This window comes from Ovis aries, chromosome 15, assembly GCF_016772045.2.
Source record: "Ovis aries strain OAR_USU_Benz2616 breed Rambouillet chromosome 15, ARS-UI_Ramb_v3.0, whole genome shotgun sequence".
NCBI lineage: Eukaryota > Metazoa > Chordata > Mammalia > Artiodactyla > Bovidae > Ovis > Ovis aries.
This window is the reverse complement of record NC_056068.1, coordinates 28679583-28699301: the sequence shown is the minus strand read 5'-3', so window position 1 is coordinate 28699301 and position 19719 is coordinate 28679583. Positions and strand designations below refer to the sequence as shown.

The 19719-nt window shown below is 41.7% G+C and overlaps 1 protein-coding gene and 1 long non-coding RNA gene across 5 annotated transcripts in view; one reads left to right on the top strand and one right to left on the bottom strand.

Annotated features, from left to right (window-relative positions):
- The window catches only part of LOC121816631 (uncharacterized), a 55021-nt gene that overhangs the window by 34701 nt on the left and 601 nt on the right, over positions 1–19719 (bottom strand). For all 4 annotated transcript variants that reach the window (XR_009596592.1, XR_009596591.1, XR_006056275.2 and 1 more), the window contains exon 2: positions 12242–12426. This is a non-coding gene — a long non-coding RNA (uncharacterized LOC121816631). The remainder of the gene's footprint in view (positions 1–12241; positions 12427–19719) is intronic.
- MPZL2 (myelin protein zero like 2) lies at positions 7777–18938 on the top strand. Its single transcript, XM_004016067.6, has 6 exons — positions 7777–7948; positions 8914–9080; positions 9554–9764; positions 12313–12460; positions 15643–15718; positions 17312–18938. Exons 1-5 carry the CDS (start codon positions 7891–7893, stop codon positions 15704–15706), a joined length of 648 nt encoding a protein of 215 aa, XP_004016116.1. The 5' UTR covers positions 7777–7890; the 3' UTR covers positions 15707–15718; positions 17312–18938.

The following is a 19719-nucleotide window of genomic DNA, read 5'->3' as shown; positions in this document are numbered from 1 at the left end:
AGCAAGACCCAGCACAGCTAAAAAAGAAACAAAAGACTGCTAGACCTCTTTTCAACATGGTCCTGGGAACAGCTTTCAAAAGCCAACTAAGTATAACCACAAACAACTAAATCTACTGAGTGTACATTTCTATGGGAACTGAGCATAGAGCTTTACTTAAATATAGCATTTCATCTGATTCTTACAGCAAGCGTATGGGGAAGAAATTATTATTCTCATTTCTCATGTAAGATAATTGAGGCACAGAGAATTAAATATCTGCCCAAGGTCACACAGCTAGTAAGTGGCCAAGGTTGGATCAGGACTCCAGCTCCTCTGTCTCATGATTCTAGTGAAACAGAAGAAAAGAAGAAGGAAGTGGCTATTTCTTTTCTTAAGGATGAAAATTGGTCCTGGTAAACAAGAGATACTGAATTCATCAATAAACACTATACAAATGTAAATTGTCCTCAGTTAGTTAAATGTGGTGCATATGATTAACAGGGAGATAGGCAGATACATCCATTGAGGATTCTTTATCTTCCTGGGAGACTCTTCAAGGTTATCTTAAAAACACCCCGTCTATCCAGCTCTGTGCAAATCCATCTAATGTCTCTCTACAATATGAAGGGTTAAACTTCAGAGTCTCTTCCTTGGGCTGATTAACTAGATTATGATGCCTCCTGTATAATTAAGAAAAGAGTCTGAGGTTTTACTGGGGAAGTGTTCACATCAGCTGCCAAAAGACGGAGAGACAGGAGCGCATTCCTGCCCACGGTTTTACTAAGTAGAGCTCAGTTTCAGATCCCAACTTGCCCTGGACCATCTGTAGGAAATTTGAGGCAAGGAGGAGGACCCAAGCGAACACATGTCTCCCTTGGGCTGAGAGCCCACCTCTCATCTAGGACTTTGACATCCTCTCTCATCTTTGAGAGACCATCCCCATGGAAAAGAAATGCAAAAAAGCAAAATGGCTGTCTGGGGAGGCCTTACAAATAGCTGTGAAAAGAAGAGAAAAGCAAAGGAGAAAAGGAAAGATATAAGCATCTGAATGCAGAGTTCCAAAGAATAGCAAGAAGAGATAAGAAAGCCTTCCTCAGCAATCAATGCAAAGAAATAGAGGAAAACAACAGAATGGAAGACTAGAGATCTCTTCAAGAAAATTAGAGATACCAAGGGAACATTTCATGCAAAGATGGGCACAATAAAGGACAGAAATGATATGGACATAACAGAAGCAGAAGATATTAAGAAGAGGTGGCAAGAATACACAGAAGAACTGTACAAAAAGATCTTCACGACCAAGATAATCACGATGGTGTGATCACTCACCTAGAGCCAGACAACCTGGAATGTGAAGTCAAGTGGGCCTTAGAAAGCATTACTATGAACAAAGCAAGTGGAGGTGATGGAATCCCAGTTGAGCTGTTTCAAATCCTAAAAGATGATGCTGTGAAAGTGCTGCACTCAATATGTCAGCAAATTTGGAAAACTCAGCAGTGGCCGTAAGACTGGAAAAGGTCAGTTTATATTCCAATCCCAAAGAAAGGCAATGCCAAAAATGCTCAAACTACTGCACAATTGCACTCAGCTCACACACTAGTAAAGTAATGCTCAAAATTCTCCAAGCTAGGCTTCGGCAATACGTGAACCGTGAACTTCCTGATGTACAAGCTGGTTTTAGAAAAGGAAGAGGAACCAGAGATCAAATTGCCAACATCCACTGGATCATGGAAAAAGCAAGAGAGTTCCAGGAAAACATCTATTTCTGCTTTATTGACTATTCCAAAGCCTTTGACTGTGTGCATCACGATAAACTGTGGAAAATTCTGAAAGAGATGGGAATACAGACCACCTGACCTGCCTCTTGAGAAACCTATATGCAGGTCAGGAAGCAACAGTTAGAACTGGACATGGAAAAACAGACTGGTTCCAAATAGGAAAAGGAGTACTTCAAGGCTGTATATTGTCACCGTGCTTATTTAACTTCTATGCAGAGTACATCATGAGAAACGCTGGGCTGGAAGAAGCACAAGCTGGAATCAAGATTGCTGGGAGAAATATCAATAACCTCAGATATGCAGATGATACCACGCTTATGGCAGAAAGTGAAGAGGAACTAAAAAGCCTCTTGATGAAAGTGAAAGAGGAGAGTGAAAAAGTTGGCTTAAAGCTCAACATTCAGAAAATGAAGACCATGGCATCTGGTCCCATCACTTCATGGGAAATAGATGGGGAAACAGTGGAAACAGCATCAGACTTCATTTTTGGGGGGCTCCAAAATCACTGCAGATGTTGACGGCAGCCATGAAATTAAAAGACGCTTACTCCTTGGAAGAAAAGTTATGACCAACCTAGATAGCATATTCAAAAGCAGAGACATTACTTTGCCAACAAAGGCCTGCCTAGTCAAGGCTATGGTTTTTCCAGTGGTCATGTATGGATGTGAGAGTTGGACTGTAAGAAAGCTGAGCACCAAAGAATTGATGCTTTTCAACTGTGGTGTTGGAGAAGACTCTTGAGAGTCCCTTGGACTGCAAGGAGATTCAACCAGTCCAGTTTAAAGGAGATCAGCCCTGGGATTTCTTTGGAGGGAATGATGCTAAAGCTGAAACTGCAGTACTTTGGCCACCTCATGGAAAGAGTTGATTCATTGGAAAAGACTCTGATGCTGGGAGGGATTGGAGGCAGGAGGAGAAGGTGATGACAGAGGATGAGATGGCTGGAACTCCGGGGCTGGTGATGGACAGGGAGGCCTGGCATGCTGCGATTCATGGGGTCGCAAAGAGTCGGACACGACTGAGTGACTGAACTGAACTAAGTAAGAAAAAAGTAAGAAGGCAAGGCTTTGAGTCATCAACCAGCACATCCTCTACCAACTGTCTCATAGGCCCCTGGCCTAGGAGCCACAATGAAAGGTAAACTTTTTACTTGTTTTCTGAAGACTCGGACTTCTAGCCTTCCCTAACCAGCAAATCCAATCTACAGCTCCTTTTCCTTTTCCTTTTTTTTTTTTTTTTTAACTTTTTCTGGTTTAGAAGGTCTTCTGCCTGCAATGCAGGAGTCTGGGGTTCAATCTCTAGGTCAGTAAGATTCCCTGGAGAAGGAATGGCAACCCACTCCAGTATTCTGGCCTGGGAAATCCCAGGGACAGAGGAGCCTGGTGGGCTACAGTCCATGGGGTTGCAAAGACACGACTTAGCGTCTGAAAGTGAAAGTGAAGTCACTCAGTCATGTCCGACTCTTTGGGACCCCAAGGACTGTAGCCTACCAGGCTCCTCCCTCCATGGGATTCTCCAGAGTACTGGAGTTGGTTGCCATTTCCTTCTCCTGGGATCTTCCCGACCCGGGGATCGAACCTGGGTCTCCTGAATTCCAGGCAGACGCTTTAACCTCTGAGCCACCAGGGAAGAAACAACAACCCTGTGGATACCACATTCCACTCATCTGCTTCTTCTCTCTATTCATCCTTTTAGGGCTGGGTCAAAAGTCACAAAAATGGTGATTACTTGTTTACATCCACCCTCCACCTTTCAATCCTCTTCAGACTGATTCCTCCCTGCCCCAGACCCAGGCAGAAATGTCTAATTCCACTTTGTGTTTCTAGCCTAGCAACACAGTAATAAAAATTTCATAAAGCTTTTCTAGTAAGAAAGACATATGGACCAAAACTTTTGAGTAAATAAATACTTTATTTGAATCACCCTAAGAGCTAAATTATCTGTTTCCCTTGTTTCACAGAATGTTATTTTCATCTTGTAGTGAAAAAAAAATTTTTTTCCTAGGATGCTAAGATAACAAATTTTACACATACTGATATGGGTCAATTAACCTTTTTGTCTTCTGAGTCCCCAGTGAGTTTCCTCCTGACCAGAGCCTAGGTATCCACTGGAAATATTTTTAGGAGGGACTTCCCTAGCAGTCCAGTGGCTAAGAGTCTGGGCTCCTAATGCAGGGGGCCTGGGTTTGACACCAGTTGGGGAACTAGATTCCACATGCCACACAACTAAGACCCAGGTATCAGTTCAGTTCAGTTCAGTGGCTCAGTCGTGTCTGACTCTTTGCGACCCCATGAATCTCAGCACGCCAGGCCTCCCTGTCCATCACCAACTTCTGGAGTTCATCCAAACTCATGTCCATCGAGTCTGTGATGCCATCCAACCATCTCATCCTCTGTTGTCCCCTTCTCCTCCTGCCCTCAATCTTTCCCAGCATCAGGGGTCTTTTCAAATGAGTCACCTCTTCACATCAGGTGGCCAAAGTATTGGAGTTTCAGCTTCAGCATCAGTCCTTCCAATGAACACCCAGGACTGATCTCCTTTAGGATGGACTGGTTGGATCTCCTTGCAGTCCAAGGGACTCTCAAGATTCTTCTCCAATATCACAGTTCAAAAGACCCAGGTATAGCCAAATGAAGTCGTGTCTGACTCTATGCAACCCCATAGTCGGCAGCCCACCAGGCTCCCCTGTCCCTGGGATTCTCCAGGCAAGAACACTGGAGTGGGTTGCCATTTCCTTTTCCAGTGCATGAAAGTGAAAAGTCAAAGTGAAGTCGCTCAATCACGTCCGACTCTTAGCAACCCCATGGCCTGCAGCCTACCAGGCTCCTCCATCCATGGGATTTTCCAGGCAAGAGTACTGGAGTGGGTTGCCATTGCCTTCTTCAATATAAGTAAGTGAATTTGGGGGGGGGGGAGAAATATTTTTAGGGAATGTGTAGGGGGAGTGATAGATGGGGTGCTTTCAAAACTTAGTACACTGTAAAATTTTAATGACAATCAGAATTTTTCTCTGGAGAAGTTTAAATAGACAAAGTGATGTCTCTGAAAACTTCACTTTTCTTCCTTTTTAACTGTTTTTTTGTTTCACTGGGTCTTTGTTGCTGCACGCGGGCTTTCTCTAACTGTGATGAGCAGGGGCTTCTTCTTGTGGTGGTGCTTCTCTTGTGCAGAGCACAGGCTCTAGAGTGTGGGCTCAGTAGTTGTGGCATGTGGACTTCGTTGCTCCACGGCATGTGGAATCTTCCAGGATCAGGAATTGAACCTGTGTCCCCTGCATTGGCAGGCAGACTCCTATCCACTGGGCCACCAGGGGAGTCCATTTCTCTTCCTCTCAATCTCCAGAAGTCCTCTTCTTTTTCTCTCACTTGCCCAGATACAAACTGTAACTAAGGCCTCACCCAGATGCCTCCATCTCTGATCAGAGTCCTGCTGAATGGCACCCTGGGGACTCTTAGGGACAGGCCTCCTTTTTCTTTAGTGTTCTCTCTATTTAGCAAGTCCAGCCCTTGGCCTCTCCCCTCCCCACCCAGGGAGGGGAACCAGGTGACTCTGCTGTTAACTGGAAGGAATTGGGCGTTGTTGGGCACCCCGCCAGGATCTTTAACTCTGCTGAGGAGGAATGGGCTCTGGGCAGCGGCTAACTTCCAGAGCAGCGCTGTCTGCCTGCTCAAAGGGCGCCTGGCTACCTAGGGAAGGGTGGGGAGGAGGAGTCTTCCCTCCTGATAACAGTTTGTTCAGCTCTTCCTGCCCTGATTCCCCTCCTGCTGCTGTTTGCTGCATCCCCTGAGCCTTGTGGTAACTCTGCTGCTGCTGCTGCTGCTAAGTCGCTTCAGTTGTGTCTGATTCTGTGCGACCCCATAGATGGCAGCCCACCAGGCTCCACCGTCCCTGGGATTCTCCAGGCAAGAATACTGGAGTGGGTTGCCATTTCCTTCTCCAATGCATGAAAGTGAAAAGTCAAAGTGAAGTCGCTCAGTTGTGTCCGACTCTTAGCAACCTCATGGACTGCAGCCTAACAGGCTCCTCCGTCCATGGGATTTTCCAGGCAGTGGTAACTCTACCTCTCACCAAAAATTTGCAGTTTGTGGCAGACTTCAAAACCTTAGGCTTCTCCTCTCCTTCCTTTAGGGCTGGACTGCCCTGCAAGTTGAAAGCCAGCCAAGGCTCAAGTTTCCTTAACTGCTTTTCTTTCCAGCTCCTGGAGCTGAACTCTTTGGACCTGCATGCCAGAAAGGCTCTTTTATCCTATCACCATTTAAAATGTTTCCCCAGCATTCTGATTTGAGGTTGACTACTGACTGCGTGTGTGATTTCTGACCTAGAGGTTGACAAAGGAGCCAAACATCCTGTGTTCAGGAACACTCTTCCTAGGACACTCACTCATGGGGCGCCATGCCTCTTCACGTGTGGAGTCCCTGGTTTCTCAGTTCTGATGGGGGCTATTTTGGTTGTTGTTAACTTTTTTAATGACCCATCTTTCTCCTGCTGCTTTTCTCTCTTTTGCTTTTTTCTTTTGTAGTCTACCTCTCGGTGGAATTTTCTCTTTGCTTCCCTCTTTATGCTGTTTTATTTTTTCTAGTCAGCCGGCCCCTTCCTCCAGGTCCTAGAAACTTCTTTGTTCTGCGGTTTCACTGGGAGATTTTATGAATCACTTGAGTTTCTAGATCGCTAATCCAGGGATAGCAATTTATTTCTTCTGTTCTGGGTTAGATTACCAGTCAAGCCTGCTTCTTTTCTTTTTGGCCGTGCCACACGGATTGTGGGATCTTAGTTCCCCGCTCAGGGATTAAACCCTGGACCCAGGGCAGTGAGAGATTATGTCTTAATTGCATGGGTAACCTTCATCCTCCTTTTACTGAGTTTCCATACAGCTTCACTAATTTGTAACAATTACCCATCATCCTTCCAGACAAGGAGACATCTTGTCTCATTTCAAATCTTCAGCTATTCAGATTTCTCAGACAGTTGGCTGACCCCAAAATGGCAAATAAAACCTGAAGTACAAAAAAGGTATTAGGAAAAGCTTTTCCTTGAGGATCCTCTGTCTGATTGCTCACATGAGCTATGATTTTTGTGGAAAGAGCACTAGACTGAGTAAAAAAAGAGAACTTCCCTGGCAGTCGAGGGGTTAACAGGCATACACTTCTGCTGCAGGGGGCAGGGGTTCGATCCCTGGGGAACTAAGATCCCGCATGCTGTGTGGCCAAAAACAAAAAAAGAGTCAAAACAAGTTCCAGTTCTGCTACCTATTGGTTGCGCAAATAAATCACCTCTGGGTTTTTAGTGTCTGTCTTCACTGGTGAAATGGGAACACTTCAGGGCAGGGTCGTGTCAATGAAAGCACTTTGCAAAGTGTCTTGAGATAGCACGTGATTCCTCTTTAAATCCTTCAAACATAAAGGGTCATTAAACACAGATTTATTTTGGTCAGTCTGTTTTAGATGGGGCAGGGGTGTGGAGGGAATGGGGTTTTCAGGGGAAATCTACCAGCTAGAAAAAGCACAGGGATCCTTGTGGTAACATTTGGTTAAAATCAAGTATACAAACTCTAGGACTTTTTGAATACAGAGGGTCCTAAGGAATTCTGATTATTTTGGAGGTGGTAATCCAGTTCAGGCTACTGTGGCCTGAGGGCGGTGCTTTGATAAGTGAAATCACTGCAGATAAGTTCAACATTCACTTCTTAGGCAAGCTTAAAACCTGTTTTTTAAAAAAATGTGTGTGTGTGGGCCAGACCCAAAGCAGCCTGGGACCTTTCAGACAGGCACCACCTCCTCTGGCTGTTTCTGAGGCCATCCAGAGGCCAGGGTCCAGATGAGCTGAAAAGATAGACCTGAAGAGTCTGGGACTTTGTGTAGACGTGTCTGTAGCGCGGAGGGTGGAAGGGAGGCAAGGAAGGAGGGGAGGAGGGTGTTGCGAGCTGAAGCCCCACCTTTCATTCCAGCAGAGTGCACTGGCAGAGCGGGAATGACTCACAGGCACGGGTGCTCAGGTTCCCACAGGTGAGGCGACAGACTCCTTTCTCCGGAAAAACGCCGAGGTGCTCTCTCCACCAGGAGTGGCCTTGGCAGGGTGCTGGCGTGCTTGGTCTGCCCGGTCTGGTCTCTGGGGCCAGGGCTGGGTTTCCCTCATGTATGGCAAGAGCCCTACGCGTGCTGTGCGTTTTCTCCTTGGCTTACAGCTCACAGGTAAGAGCTCACGGGCTTTTCTGAGCATTTCCTCCACTGCCTACCCTATAAAGTTAGCTCATTGTCCCAGAAATTGCAAGAGTCTTTTACTGGAGCCTGAGCCACAGTTACATTTTGCTTTAGTGTTAACTTTAATGAAACTGAAGTGGGGGGTTGTTTCGGGGGAACTGCTTTTGGAAAAACAGGTTTAGGTGTTTTCTGGTTGCCAGTGATTGGGGCACAGAGAGGGTTTTCTAATCTCAGGTTACACTCCTTTTTTTGGTGGCTGCTCTCCACCTCCCACTACAGGCAGAACCCGGCTCTTGGATTTCTGTCTGAGACCCTGGACAGCATTGGGAAAGCGGAGCTGGTTAAGGAGAAAGACCCACTGTGGCTTGCTAACTGCCCCAGCATGCACACACTAAATGTAAATATCATGCTAAAAAAACGCTATGTGGTATAAAGGTTCCAGCCGTACAAGCAAGCTAAATTGTCTGGGGATGATTAATTCCGTTTTTTTGCAGAAGACTAGGAATAGTAGGAAATTCACTTAACAAGGACCCTTTCTGGAAAACTTACTGCTAGGGGACCATGATACACATAATGTATTATAGTTAATCTGAACAGAGGTCTAATTCATGTTTTGATTAGTTTTTTTTGTTTCTGCCTTCAATCTTATTTTCCAATGCTTATAGTTTGTTAGAGCAGTTTTAAAGTGGGTACCATGAGGCTAGGGTATCCTGTTTTAGAGAAATGTGACTGCTAAGTAAAGTTTACTGGGTGCTATTTTTAGTTGTTAAAGGAATGGGAGGGTCAAGGTTACATGTAGGTAGGAATACGCGGCGGGTGAAGCTGAGTTTGAGTGAGAGCTGGGGCATCTCAGATCTGTTGGATGCCCTACTCAGACCTTTATTTTGGTAGTGTCAGCAGAAATTCTCTTAAGACACATCTCCTATTAACCCTGCATTGCCTTTTTTCCATTGCAGCTCTTTGGCCAATAGCAGCTGTGGAAATTTACACTCCCCGTGTGCTGGAGGCTGTCAATGGGACAGATATTCGGTTAAAATGCACTTTCTCCAGCTTTGCCCCAGTGGGTGATGCTCTCACGGTGACCTGGAATTTCCGTCCTCGAGATGGGGGCCCTGAGCAGTTTGTAAGTTTGGGGCCCTGGATTAGAAAAATAAGCCAGTCCATTTCTCCTGGCCCTTTTGTATTTTTCTTGGCGATAAGCACAGGGTAAAGCTGGGGAACGATTCTTGGCACAGAGACAGAACTGAGAGGCTGGTGAAGGGGAAAGCAAGAGGTTGTTGCAGGAGAGCTGCAGACCGGACAGTCAGGCTTGCTGATGTTTCTCTTTTGAAGATTTTTCTTTTTGATGTGGACCATTTAAAAAGTCTTTATTGGATGTGCTCCAATATTGTTTCTGCCTTATTGTTTTGGTGTTTTGGCCACAAGGCACGTGGGAACTTAGCTCCCTGACCAGGGATCACACCCACACCCGTGCACTGGAAGGTGAAGCCTCAACCCCTGGGCCGCCGGGGACGGCCCTGCTGTTTCTCTTCTGCTCCTGCCACCCGTCTCCCTGCCCAGGTGCCGAGTAAAACCTCTGGCGTGACTCCTCTCTAGGTTTTCTACTACCATGTGGATCCCTTCAAACCCATGAGTGGGCGCTTCAAGGACCGAGTGGTCTGGGATGGGAACCCTGAGCGGTATGATGTCTCCATCCTCCTCTGGAAGCTGCAGTTTGATGACAACGGGACATACACCTGTCAGGTGAAGAACCCGCCTGACGTTGATGGGCTGATCGGGGAGATCCAGCTCAGCGTCGTGCAGACCGGTAGGTGACGCAGAGACAAGTGTTTTGGGAAAGTATGAGAGCTTGTAGGAAACAGAAGGGCAAAGTTTTGTGATGGCTGAAAGAGTAGAGAGGAGGACCAACTCTTTGGATCTGGAGATTGCAGAGGAAGAGTGAAGAGTCCTGGGGTAAGAAGAGAAAGGCTTTGTTTGGCTGTGGAAAGAAACAGAAAATCAGGCAAAGGGACCTAGGGAACCGGTTACAAAAATGGCATTGAGATCATGAAAGGGAGAGGAAGCAACTCTCTGATAAAAGGCTAACAATAAGTCCATTCATCCACTCATCTAGTCACAAGATTGAGTACCTACTCGCTGTCCAAAGTGCTTGACATGTACCATCTCATTCTCACACTCACTGTTGGAAGTAGATAGCAATAATGGTACCTATTGTTTATCGAGCCCTTCTCGTAATGCTAGGAGATTTATGTAACACATCTAATCTTTGTTGTTGTTCAGTGCTAAGTCATGTCCAACTCTTTGCAACCCCATGGACTGCAGCGACCCCATGGACTGCAGCATGCCAGGCTTCCCTGTCCTTCACCATCTCCCGGGGTTTGCTCAAGCTCATGCTCGCTGAGTTGGCGATGCCCTCCAGTCTCTTTGTCCTCGGTCTAATCTTTACACATGTCAATCCACTGTGCTCTTAGTGCTTCCTTCCCCCCATCTTACTAACGAGGAAACCAGCGCTCATACAGGTTAAGTCACTTGTCCAAAGTCATGGAGCAGATAATTGGAGTCACTCAGAACTCAAACCCAAGCATCTCTATCTCCAAAACTGTGCTCCATCTAATGCACTGTATTGCCTGCAGGCCTAGAAAGGACAACCTGGAAAACTGCCAGATAACAAAAATAAAAGACCACAAAACTTAAGAGTTGTAAATTTGGGTCTGAGTCACTGCTACAGTTTATCAGCTGTAAATAAATTTTTTTTCTTCTGTAAAGTGAGACTAATAGAGCTAAGATTATGATGAGGATAAAATGACATAATAAAAGTAAAACTCCCCAAAGTCTGAATTGTACTGAAAATTATAATAGCTAACATATATTGAAAGTATTATGTGCAGGCACAGTGTGGAACAATTTACATAAGCAACTTTATTTTTTTATAAGAACTCAAGAAATGAGTATTGTTATCTCTACTTTATACACTGAAGAAACTGAGGCTACCCAAGTCACATAGGAGCTGGTATTTTAACCTAGCTGTCGTTGGTGTATTCTCTTAACCAACATGTTACTATCCAAACATAAAAGCCTATAAAATGGTATGAATTCCTTTCAGTCCTAGCATTATCCTTCAAGGCCCTATCAATAGAGAGCTGTGTGACCTTGGAGAAGTCATCTAAGTGTTGAAAGAAGTAATGTAATGTCTTTGGATCTCAGTTTCCTCTTTGCCAAACGAACAGGTAGATAAGAACCCACGGGTCTTAAACATACTAGGATGACTACTCTGAGGACCTCACGAAAGCTATAAGCTGTTTACCACAAACAAGGCACACAATCTGACATGGATTTCGTGGGTTTGTTCTCCTTCACCGCTCCCCCTCCCTGCCCCCGCCCTCTTCCTTTACCGACTTGAGGCTCGGAAACCCCTGGGCTAGATATTCGCTAATGTCCTTTCTAGCTCTGTAGGTGTTTTGAAATTTAAATCAGAAATCAAGCTCAAAATCAAGAGATTCAGACTTCACAGTCTCTAACCTTGTTTAGGGACCCTTCCCTCTGGGTTGGACTTTCCTGGTGGCTCAGATGGTAAAGCGTCTGTCTACAATGTGGGAGACCAGGGTTCGATCCCTGGGTTGGGAAGATCCCCTGGAGAAGGAAATGGCAATCCACTCCAGGACTATTGCCTGGAAAATCCCATGGACAGAGGAGCCTGGTAGGATACAGCCCATGGGGTCGCAAAGAGTCAGACACGACTGAGCGACTTCGCTTCACTTCCCTCTGGGTTCCCTCATACATCATTGATCCACTAGACTACAGTTACTTGCCTCTCTTTCCTGTGGGCATCAGTTCCTTGAAAGTAATGTCTTTTCTGGCTTTGTATTTCCACCAAAGTGCTAGGACATAATAAACTCTTAATAAACCTGAATAAATGGCTGACTGAATGACAGAGGTAAGAAGGATTCAGGGAGAAATAAACACTGGATTTGATGAGGTCAGCAATAACCTTACCCCATTAGCTAGGTTACCTGCCCCAGTGATTCTCAAATTTTTTGCATGCATCAGAATCACCTGGAGAACAAGTTAAAACAGGTTGCTGGGCCCCACCTGTAATTGGGTAGATCTAGGGTGGGGCCTGATGGAACTCGCCTTTTGAAGTTCTCAAGTCATTCTGTAGCTGCTCCTCCTAGGACCATAGTTTGAGAACCACTAAAGAAGTCTGCATGGCTTTCCTATTGCTACCAGTTTACACAGTTAATATGGTAGAAGAAAGGAATATTTCATTTAAGGGTGAAAACACACCCCTATTATATCTTTAGATTTCATCACAGTCCTCCTTTTCAGAATCCCAACTTGATCTTTTCTCCTTACAGTACGCTTCTCTGAGATCCACTTCCTGGCTTTGGCCATTGGCTCCGCCTGTGCACTGATGGTCATAATAGTAATTGTGGTGGTCCTCTTCCAGCATTTCCGGAAAAAGCGACGGGCTGAAAGAGCACATAAAGTGGTGGAGATAAAATCGTAAGGCTGGGCAGTTCTGGAAAAGTCTTCTAACACTGTTTTATGGCAACTGTTGGTATTTTATAATCATTCTTGAACAAATGCCCTTTCTTTTGGGTAAATCTCATACAGAATTCAAATTCACAGGATGGATAAATTAGGATGTGAATTAGTAAATTTAGCTTTTTCTGTGTCAAAATACAGTTGATTTACACTGTTGTGTTAGTTTCAGGTGTACAATAAAGTGATTCAATTATTTACACACATATATATATATATATATTCTTTTCCAGACTCAATTCCATTATAGGTTATTACAAAATATTGAGTATGTTTCCCTGTGCTATACAGTAGGTCCTTGTTGGTTCACTATTTTATAATAGTGTGTATATGTTAGTTCCAAACTCCTAACTTACTCCTCCCCCACCCTTTCTGGCTTGGTAGCCGTAAGTTTGTTTCCTCTGGGGTGTTTAGTTTCTTAATTTTAGGGAAGATTTCATCATAGGCTTTCTTTACTATGTAGGATTTGATATACAAAAATTTGCTTATGTAAAGCTTTTCTAGGATATTCCTTCCTTTTAATGTAAAGCATACATTTCTAAGAACCACTGGGCTGTCAGCAGAGCCTCTGAATCAGTGCCTAGGGAAGTCAGCCATGCTGATGTAAGGTACACTATAAATAAATATATATATATATTTTAGATAAAATTTACATATAATAAAATTCATTATTTAATGTTCACAAAGTTGTGTAACCATTAACGCTAATTCCAGAACATTTTCATCACCTCCAAAAGAAACTCCATACCTTTTAGCTATCACTCCCTATCTTCCTCTCCCACCTGCCCCTGACAGCTACTAATCAATCTGCTTTCTGTCTGTATGGATTTGCCTGTTCTGGACATTTCATGTAAAGAGAATCATATAACTTGTGACCTTTAAAAAAAATTATATTTTTGTAATTTGAAAAAAATTTTATTTTTTTATTATTTAAAAAAATATGTAGCCTTTTGTGTCTGGCTTCTTTGACTTAGTATAATGCTTTCAAGGTTAAACCACGTTATAGTATGTCATTCCTTTTTGTGGCTGCATTATATTCCATCGTATACATATACCACATTTTAAAAAAGTATTTATTTTTAAATTTATTTGGCTGTGTCAGGTATTAGTTGTGGCACATAGGAACTTTCCTCACAGTATGAAAGTCTTCTCTAGTTGCAGGGCACATAGGCTTAGTTGCCCCAGGGCATGGGGCATCTTAGTTCCCCAACCGGGGGTTGAACCCATGTCCCCTTCATTGGAAGGAAAATTCTTAACCACTGAGCCACTAGGGAAGTCCCCACATTTTGTTATTTCATTCAATTGATGGACATTTAAAATTTCCCCACTTTTTGACTATTAGGATTAATGCTACTATGAATATTCATCTACAAGTTTCTGTGTAGGCATATGTTTTCCAATTTTCTGGAGTATATAAATAGGAGTGGAATCACTGGGATATATAGTAACTCTGGAGAAGGCAATGGCACCCCACTCCAGCACTCTTGCCTGGAAAATCCCATGGACAGAGGAGCCTGGTAGGCTGCAGTCCATGGGGTTGCTACTAGTCGCTATGACTGAGCGACTTCACTTTGACTTTTCACTTTCATGCATTGGAGAAGGAAATGGCAACCCACTCCAGTGTTCTTGTCTGGAGAATCCCAGGGACGGGGGAGCCTGGTGGGCTGCCATCTATGGGGTCGCACAGAGTTGGACACAACTGAAGCGACTTAGCAGCATAGTAACTCTATGTTACCTTCTGTCTGTCCTTTTGATTATAGCCATCTAGTGTGTATGAAGTGGTATCTCATTAAGGTTTTGATTTGTATTTTTCTAACGACTAATGCAATGGCAGCCCACTCCAGTACTCTTGCCTGGAAAATCCCATGGACAGAAGAGCCTGGTAGGCTGCAATCCATGGGGTCGCCAAGAGTCAGACATGACTGAGCGACTTCACTTTCAATTTTCACTGTCATGCATTAGAAAAGGAAATGGCAACCCACTCCAGTGTTCTTGTCTGGAGAATCCCAGGGACAGGGGAGCCTGGTGGGCTGCTGTCTATGGGGTCTCACAGAGTTGGACACGACTGAAGCGACTTAGCAGTAGCAGCAGCAATGACTAATGATGTCGGGCATCTTTCCATGTGTTTGTTGGCTATTTTAACATCTAATTTGGAAAGATATTATTCAAATATGTTAAATATTTGAATTTTTGAATATTTGAAACCATTTCCAAATTAGGGTATTTGTCTTTTTACTGTTAAGTTTTTAAGGTCTTTATATATTTTGGAGTATACAAGAGCACCTTGTTAAATAAAGGATTGGCAATTATTTTTTCTCATTCTGTGGGTTGCCTTTCCATTATTGTGATTGATGGCCTCTGCAGCACAAAAGTTTTAAATTTGAAGAATTCCAGTTTATCTTTTTTCTTTTGTTGTTTGTGTTGGTGTCATACTAAGAAACCATGGTTTAATCCAAGGTCAAAAAGATTTATGCCTGTTTTCGTCTAAGAGTTTTACAGTTTAGTTCTTATATTTAGGCCTTTGATTCTTTTATTATTATTATTTTTTGATTCATTTTCAGTTAATTCTCATACATGGTGTGAAGTAGGAGTCCAAATTCATTCTCTCACAGTCGTAATTTTTTTCAGCTGTCTCAGCATCATTTGTTTCTTTCCCTCAAGAAATATTTACTACAGTAAACAGAACTGATTTTTAAAGAGCTTAATGAATCCAACTCTGAGTTGATTTGAATAGAATACAATTGATAAACATGATTTCTAGGTCAGTCTTTTTTTGTCTTTGTTTTGGTTTTGATTTTATGCTTTTTTCTTTTTTGAATAAGAAGTAGAATTAGAAGTAGAATACTAATGCTAAACTAAAGTATCTGTTTTAAATACCTGGAGTTCCCAAGTGATATTTCCCTCTAGCAATATTCTGAAAAGTGTCTAAATCCACATACCCAGGGTCATGTGGAGGCATGAGTATTATTAGTTAGACAGTACTAGTGGTTTAGTGCTCTGTAAGCCTGATCTATTCCCAGGTGCATATAATTCTTACCCAAATTTGGGGGAATATATATCTAACCTGAATCTTTACATACAGATTTGCCTCCCTTGTTCCTAGTCTTGTTCTCCTGACAGTGGTTTCTGCTTCTATGTTACAGAAAAGAAGAAGAAAAGCTCAACCAGGAAAAAAAGGCTTCTGTTTCTTTAGAATACACAGACTAACATTCTTACATGGTAAGTTTCACAATTGGGTTGATTTCTTTCCTTAGCTTACTTGCACGTCTCATCTCTACTGTAGATCTCCTAGATGATATGATTGTTCAGTGTTTCCTGTATAAAATGAGAGGAGCTGGGCAGAGAGATAAAAGTCTTTTCTTGTGTTATGGATGGCTTCCTCTTTGAGTGTGTTTTGTGCAAAGGACTAGAAAGCTAGAACCTCCTATCATTAAAGCTGAAAATTCTATGATTATTTGAAACTTTGGGGTTATATTTACCACCTCCAATAATAAATTAACTTTCAATATGTAAGTAAATTTTTTTTAATGAAAGAATTAATATTCACTCTTTTCTTGTAAACTAATCATGGCAGTTAAGAGAGTGACTCAATAGATATGCTTGACATTTTGACAAGAGAACTTTTGTATTCTTTGGAACTGATTTCAACTCCTCTCATTTAGTTTTTGGGACTATGAACCTAATTTTAGTGGTGTGTAATTTTGTTTTTCCAGTTTTTAGGTTTATTAGGCTTAAAAGGTAGGTTGATTTATTTTAATATGATTATAATTTCTATTCCCTGAAGTCAGCCCACTATTATCATTTGCAAAAAGAGCCACAATTTTACAGCCTAAAGCTCCAGGGAAAGTTCACAAGAATTTATAAAAACAGAGTATGGAGAAAAATGATTCTATTGTAAACCTAGGAAAAAAATTTGGTATCACAGAGATTTTTACCAAGGGCTATTTTTAAAATCAAGCAGATTTTCTAAGTCAGGGGCATGGAAAATAAAGACAGAGGCTGTTTAAGATTAAAAGAAATTTAAGGGAGTGATACAATCAAGTACAGTGTATGACTTTTGACTGGATGGATACTAGTTGTAAAAAGAGTTGGGGGTACAATTGGGAAAGTCTTAATATGAAAAATGTCAATATGGATAATATTAGAGCATTATCATTAATTATTATGTATATTAAAGATATTGTGCTTACCCAGGAAGACATACATATTTTAAAAATGCATATTGGAGTACTTAGGGGTAAAATGTCAGTAATTTGTTTTAAAAACTCTGAAGTGAAGTGAAGTGAAGTGAAGTCGCTCAGCCGTGTCCGACTCTTTGCAACCCGTGGACTGTAGCCCACAAAGTTCCTCCGTCCATGGGATTCTCCAGGCAAGAATACTGGAGTTGGTTGCCATTTCTAACCCCCTCCATATATGTTATTTATAGCAGGTACAATTTATAGCTATACAATTAAGTGAGCGTATATTCCACACACTGACTTCTTTGCTTTTCTGTATACTTGATTTTCTTTATTATAAAGGGGTTGTGGGGAGACAGAGAGACAGAATGTATATATGTGAGTAAGCAGCTATGGATCATCCAAGGGTCTATGCAAGGCAGGGATTATGAATTAAGGACACTGAACCTGAGAACTATGTAATAAAGATCAGGAAATTTTTTTTTCAGTTAAATTAGGGGGGACAAATATACTTAAGAATATTTTTCTTCACAATGGAAAATAGATCTAGTAATATATATGTATTCATGTCAGGTATTCCTATTGTACTCTTGCCAAATGCATTATCCATTTAAACTTCTGCTTTGTATTTCAGGAAGCTGAAGATTTCCCAGAACAAGAACCCTAAGATAAGCTGGAGTTAATGGAAGCTTTTCTTTGGCTTTTTCAGTTGTGACCTGCCTTCCAACCAACACTGCAGTATATAACCACCTAGACCAGCAACGTTCCTCTGGAGCCAGCATAGGGCCCTTCTTGAGTAAATACCATCAGACTCACAAACAGCTCTGTTACTAAGGTTTTATTTAATTTCAGAGTGCAAATATTTTTCAAATGCTCACTAGGTTTTATATACTAAGAAGCTATATTTTTGCCCTTAAACACTCCTTGAGGATTATGATTTATATTCACATATATTGGCTCAAATGAGATAAAAACCAAACTATTATGTTTACTTTGATATATTAATTTCTTTAGAGCAGCATTTTAGCTACTAAAGTTAACATGTTTATTCTTTCCTTCTCACCTGCTCGATTAAAAGGTGAGCTAATTCTCTCAACAGTTTTGATTAATTAACAGAAAATCCTAAATTCAAACTGTTAAAGAACAGTTTGATTTTTATGACTCTCCTTAAGTATGAGACACATCTTATTTTATTGAATTTCTTTCAATACCCTAGATGGCAGGGTTTTGTTTTTGTTTGTTTTTGGTCAGTTGACCTAGGGTTTACAGTAGCACAAGCCAAAACCACAGAGTAACTAGCGAAGGTGACACCAATGCTAATAGATTGACTAATGCCACCTCAGGATGAAACGCTTGTCACCTTTTTTCTGTGCTCTGATTAGTGATCAACAGCTCTGATTTTTCACGAGCAGTGAATGACTGTTTAGATTACTATATTCCCCACTTCCAATTCAATTATTTATAACAACAGAGCAAAATCTATGCTCATTTGTAGACTGGAATCATTACGAAGTTAAACAGAAGGATTCTGAAGTAGTATATTACAATTTTAAAATTTAGGGGTAATGAAAAAAAATCAACCTAAGTGGTGATAATTTTCTCTAGTGTTACCCAAAGCTCTGAGAACTGGAAGAGGTTACATTTTTTCTTTCTTTTATTTATTTTTTAAGACAGCTTGATACTTTGTTTTCACCAACTAGGCTGAAGATATTATTTCTTTTAACAAACTGGAATTTCAAAGCAGTTTATTTGTATTTAAAGATGATGAACTTTGATTTTTCCCCCCCAATACTGGGAAAAAAAAAAAAAAAACTCCTCACCCTGGTATAATTTACTTATGAACTTGAAATGCTTCTCATACCTGTCTCATTTTGCTTTTTATGCTCTCTAAAAAGGTAGTTTCAGTACCCAGTTTTGAAACTAAAAATCAGATTTAAAGTCCATATTAGCTTTCATTCACATTTTCTTTTATTTCCTCTATATTCAACCTTTGAAAATATAGTAACTGGATATTTCTTCAAACAGATGGCCTGGATAAAGAGTAAAGAGGTAGTTAAAAACTCATGGAAGGTGTTTCCAGCAAAACTTCTGGTTTCTGCGTCTTGGTTAAATGCTCAAGGGTTAATACAGCCCCATTGTTCAGTGTCTTCTACTTAAAGAGAACTTTTGTATTGTAATTTATTTTTTATTGTGCCTTAAACACTATGTAAATAACCGTCAGTAATAAAGCATTACAATTATATAATTTGCTTATACAAAAATCTAAAATTTTTACATAGCAGGTAACAGAAAACTAATGGGAATGTATTTTACCTCTATTGAAAAATTTTCTAAGGAGCAGCCTGGAAGTCAATAATAGAATTAGTTTCTACTGGATAAATAAACCTGTATGAATTTCCACGGAATTTTCACATTGCTTTGAATAACAGAATTGAGCACAACAAACTACTTAGTTTGGGGACTCTTTTGAAGGAACAGTATTATCTATTCCATCTGATACTCTTACATTACCTTCTTAATAGAGGAAACTACCAGCTTTCAAGTCTAGTAAAGAAATGCGAGTTGAAAAATGTAAAGTTATTAACTATTCCAAAAGCTGGAGCATATTTTCGTTCCCTTGCTTTCATTAAACATGCGTAGATTCCAGAATAGACTAATAATTAAAGGAAGGTACCATCCCATTTCTTTTTCAGAAGAATATGACATCACCTCTTCATTGCACTTCAAGCACTGTGAAAACACTTTCTCGCTTTTCCAGCCAAAAGAAGCATAAGTCTCAGCTCCTTTTTGTAATGATTTCATCATTGCCACTGTCAGCAGTAACTTAAGTGAAAGAAAGTGAAGTCGCTCAGTGGTGTCCGACTCTTTGCGACCCCATGGACTGTAGCCTACCAGGCTCCTCTGTCCATGGGATTTCCCAGGCAAGATTATTGGTGTGGGTTGCCATTTACTTCTCCAGGGGAACTTCCCGACCCAGGGATCGAACCCGAGTCTCCAGTAATTTAACACACACCTAATTTAAATTTAGGTACGTACTGAGAT

What these genes read in the sequence shown, in the direction of transcription:
- MPZL2 (XM_004016067.6), top strand. Translation starts at nt 7,891, where the DNA reads ATGTATGGCAAGAGCCCTACGCGTGCTGTGCGTTTTCTCCTTGGCTTA. An exon ending in CCTTGGCTTACAGCTCACAG is followed by an intron (nt 7,949 to 8,913) that starts GTAAGAGCTCAC and finishes TTTCCATTGCAG; the next exon opens with CTCTTTGGCCAATAGCAGCT. An exon ending in ATGGGGGCCCTGAGCAGTTT is followed by an intron (nt 9,081 to 9,553) that starts GTAAGTTTGGGG and finishes ACTCCTCTCTAG; the next exon opens with GTTTTCTACTACCATGTGGA.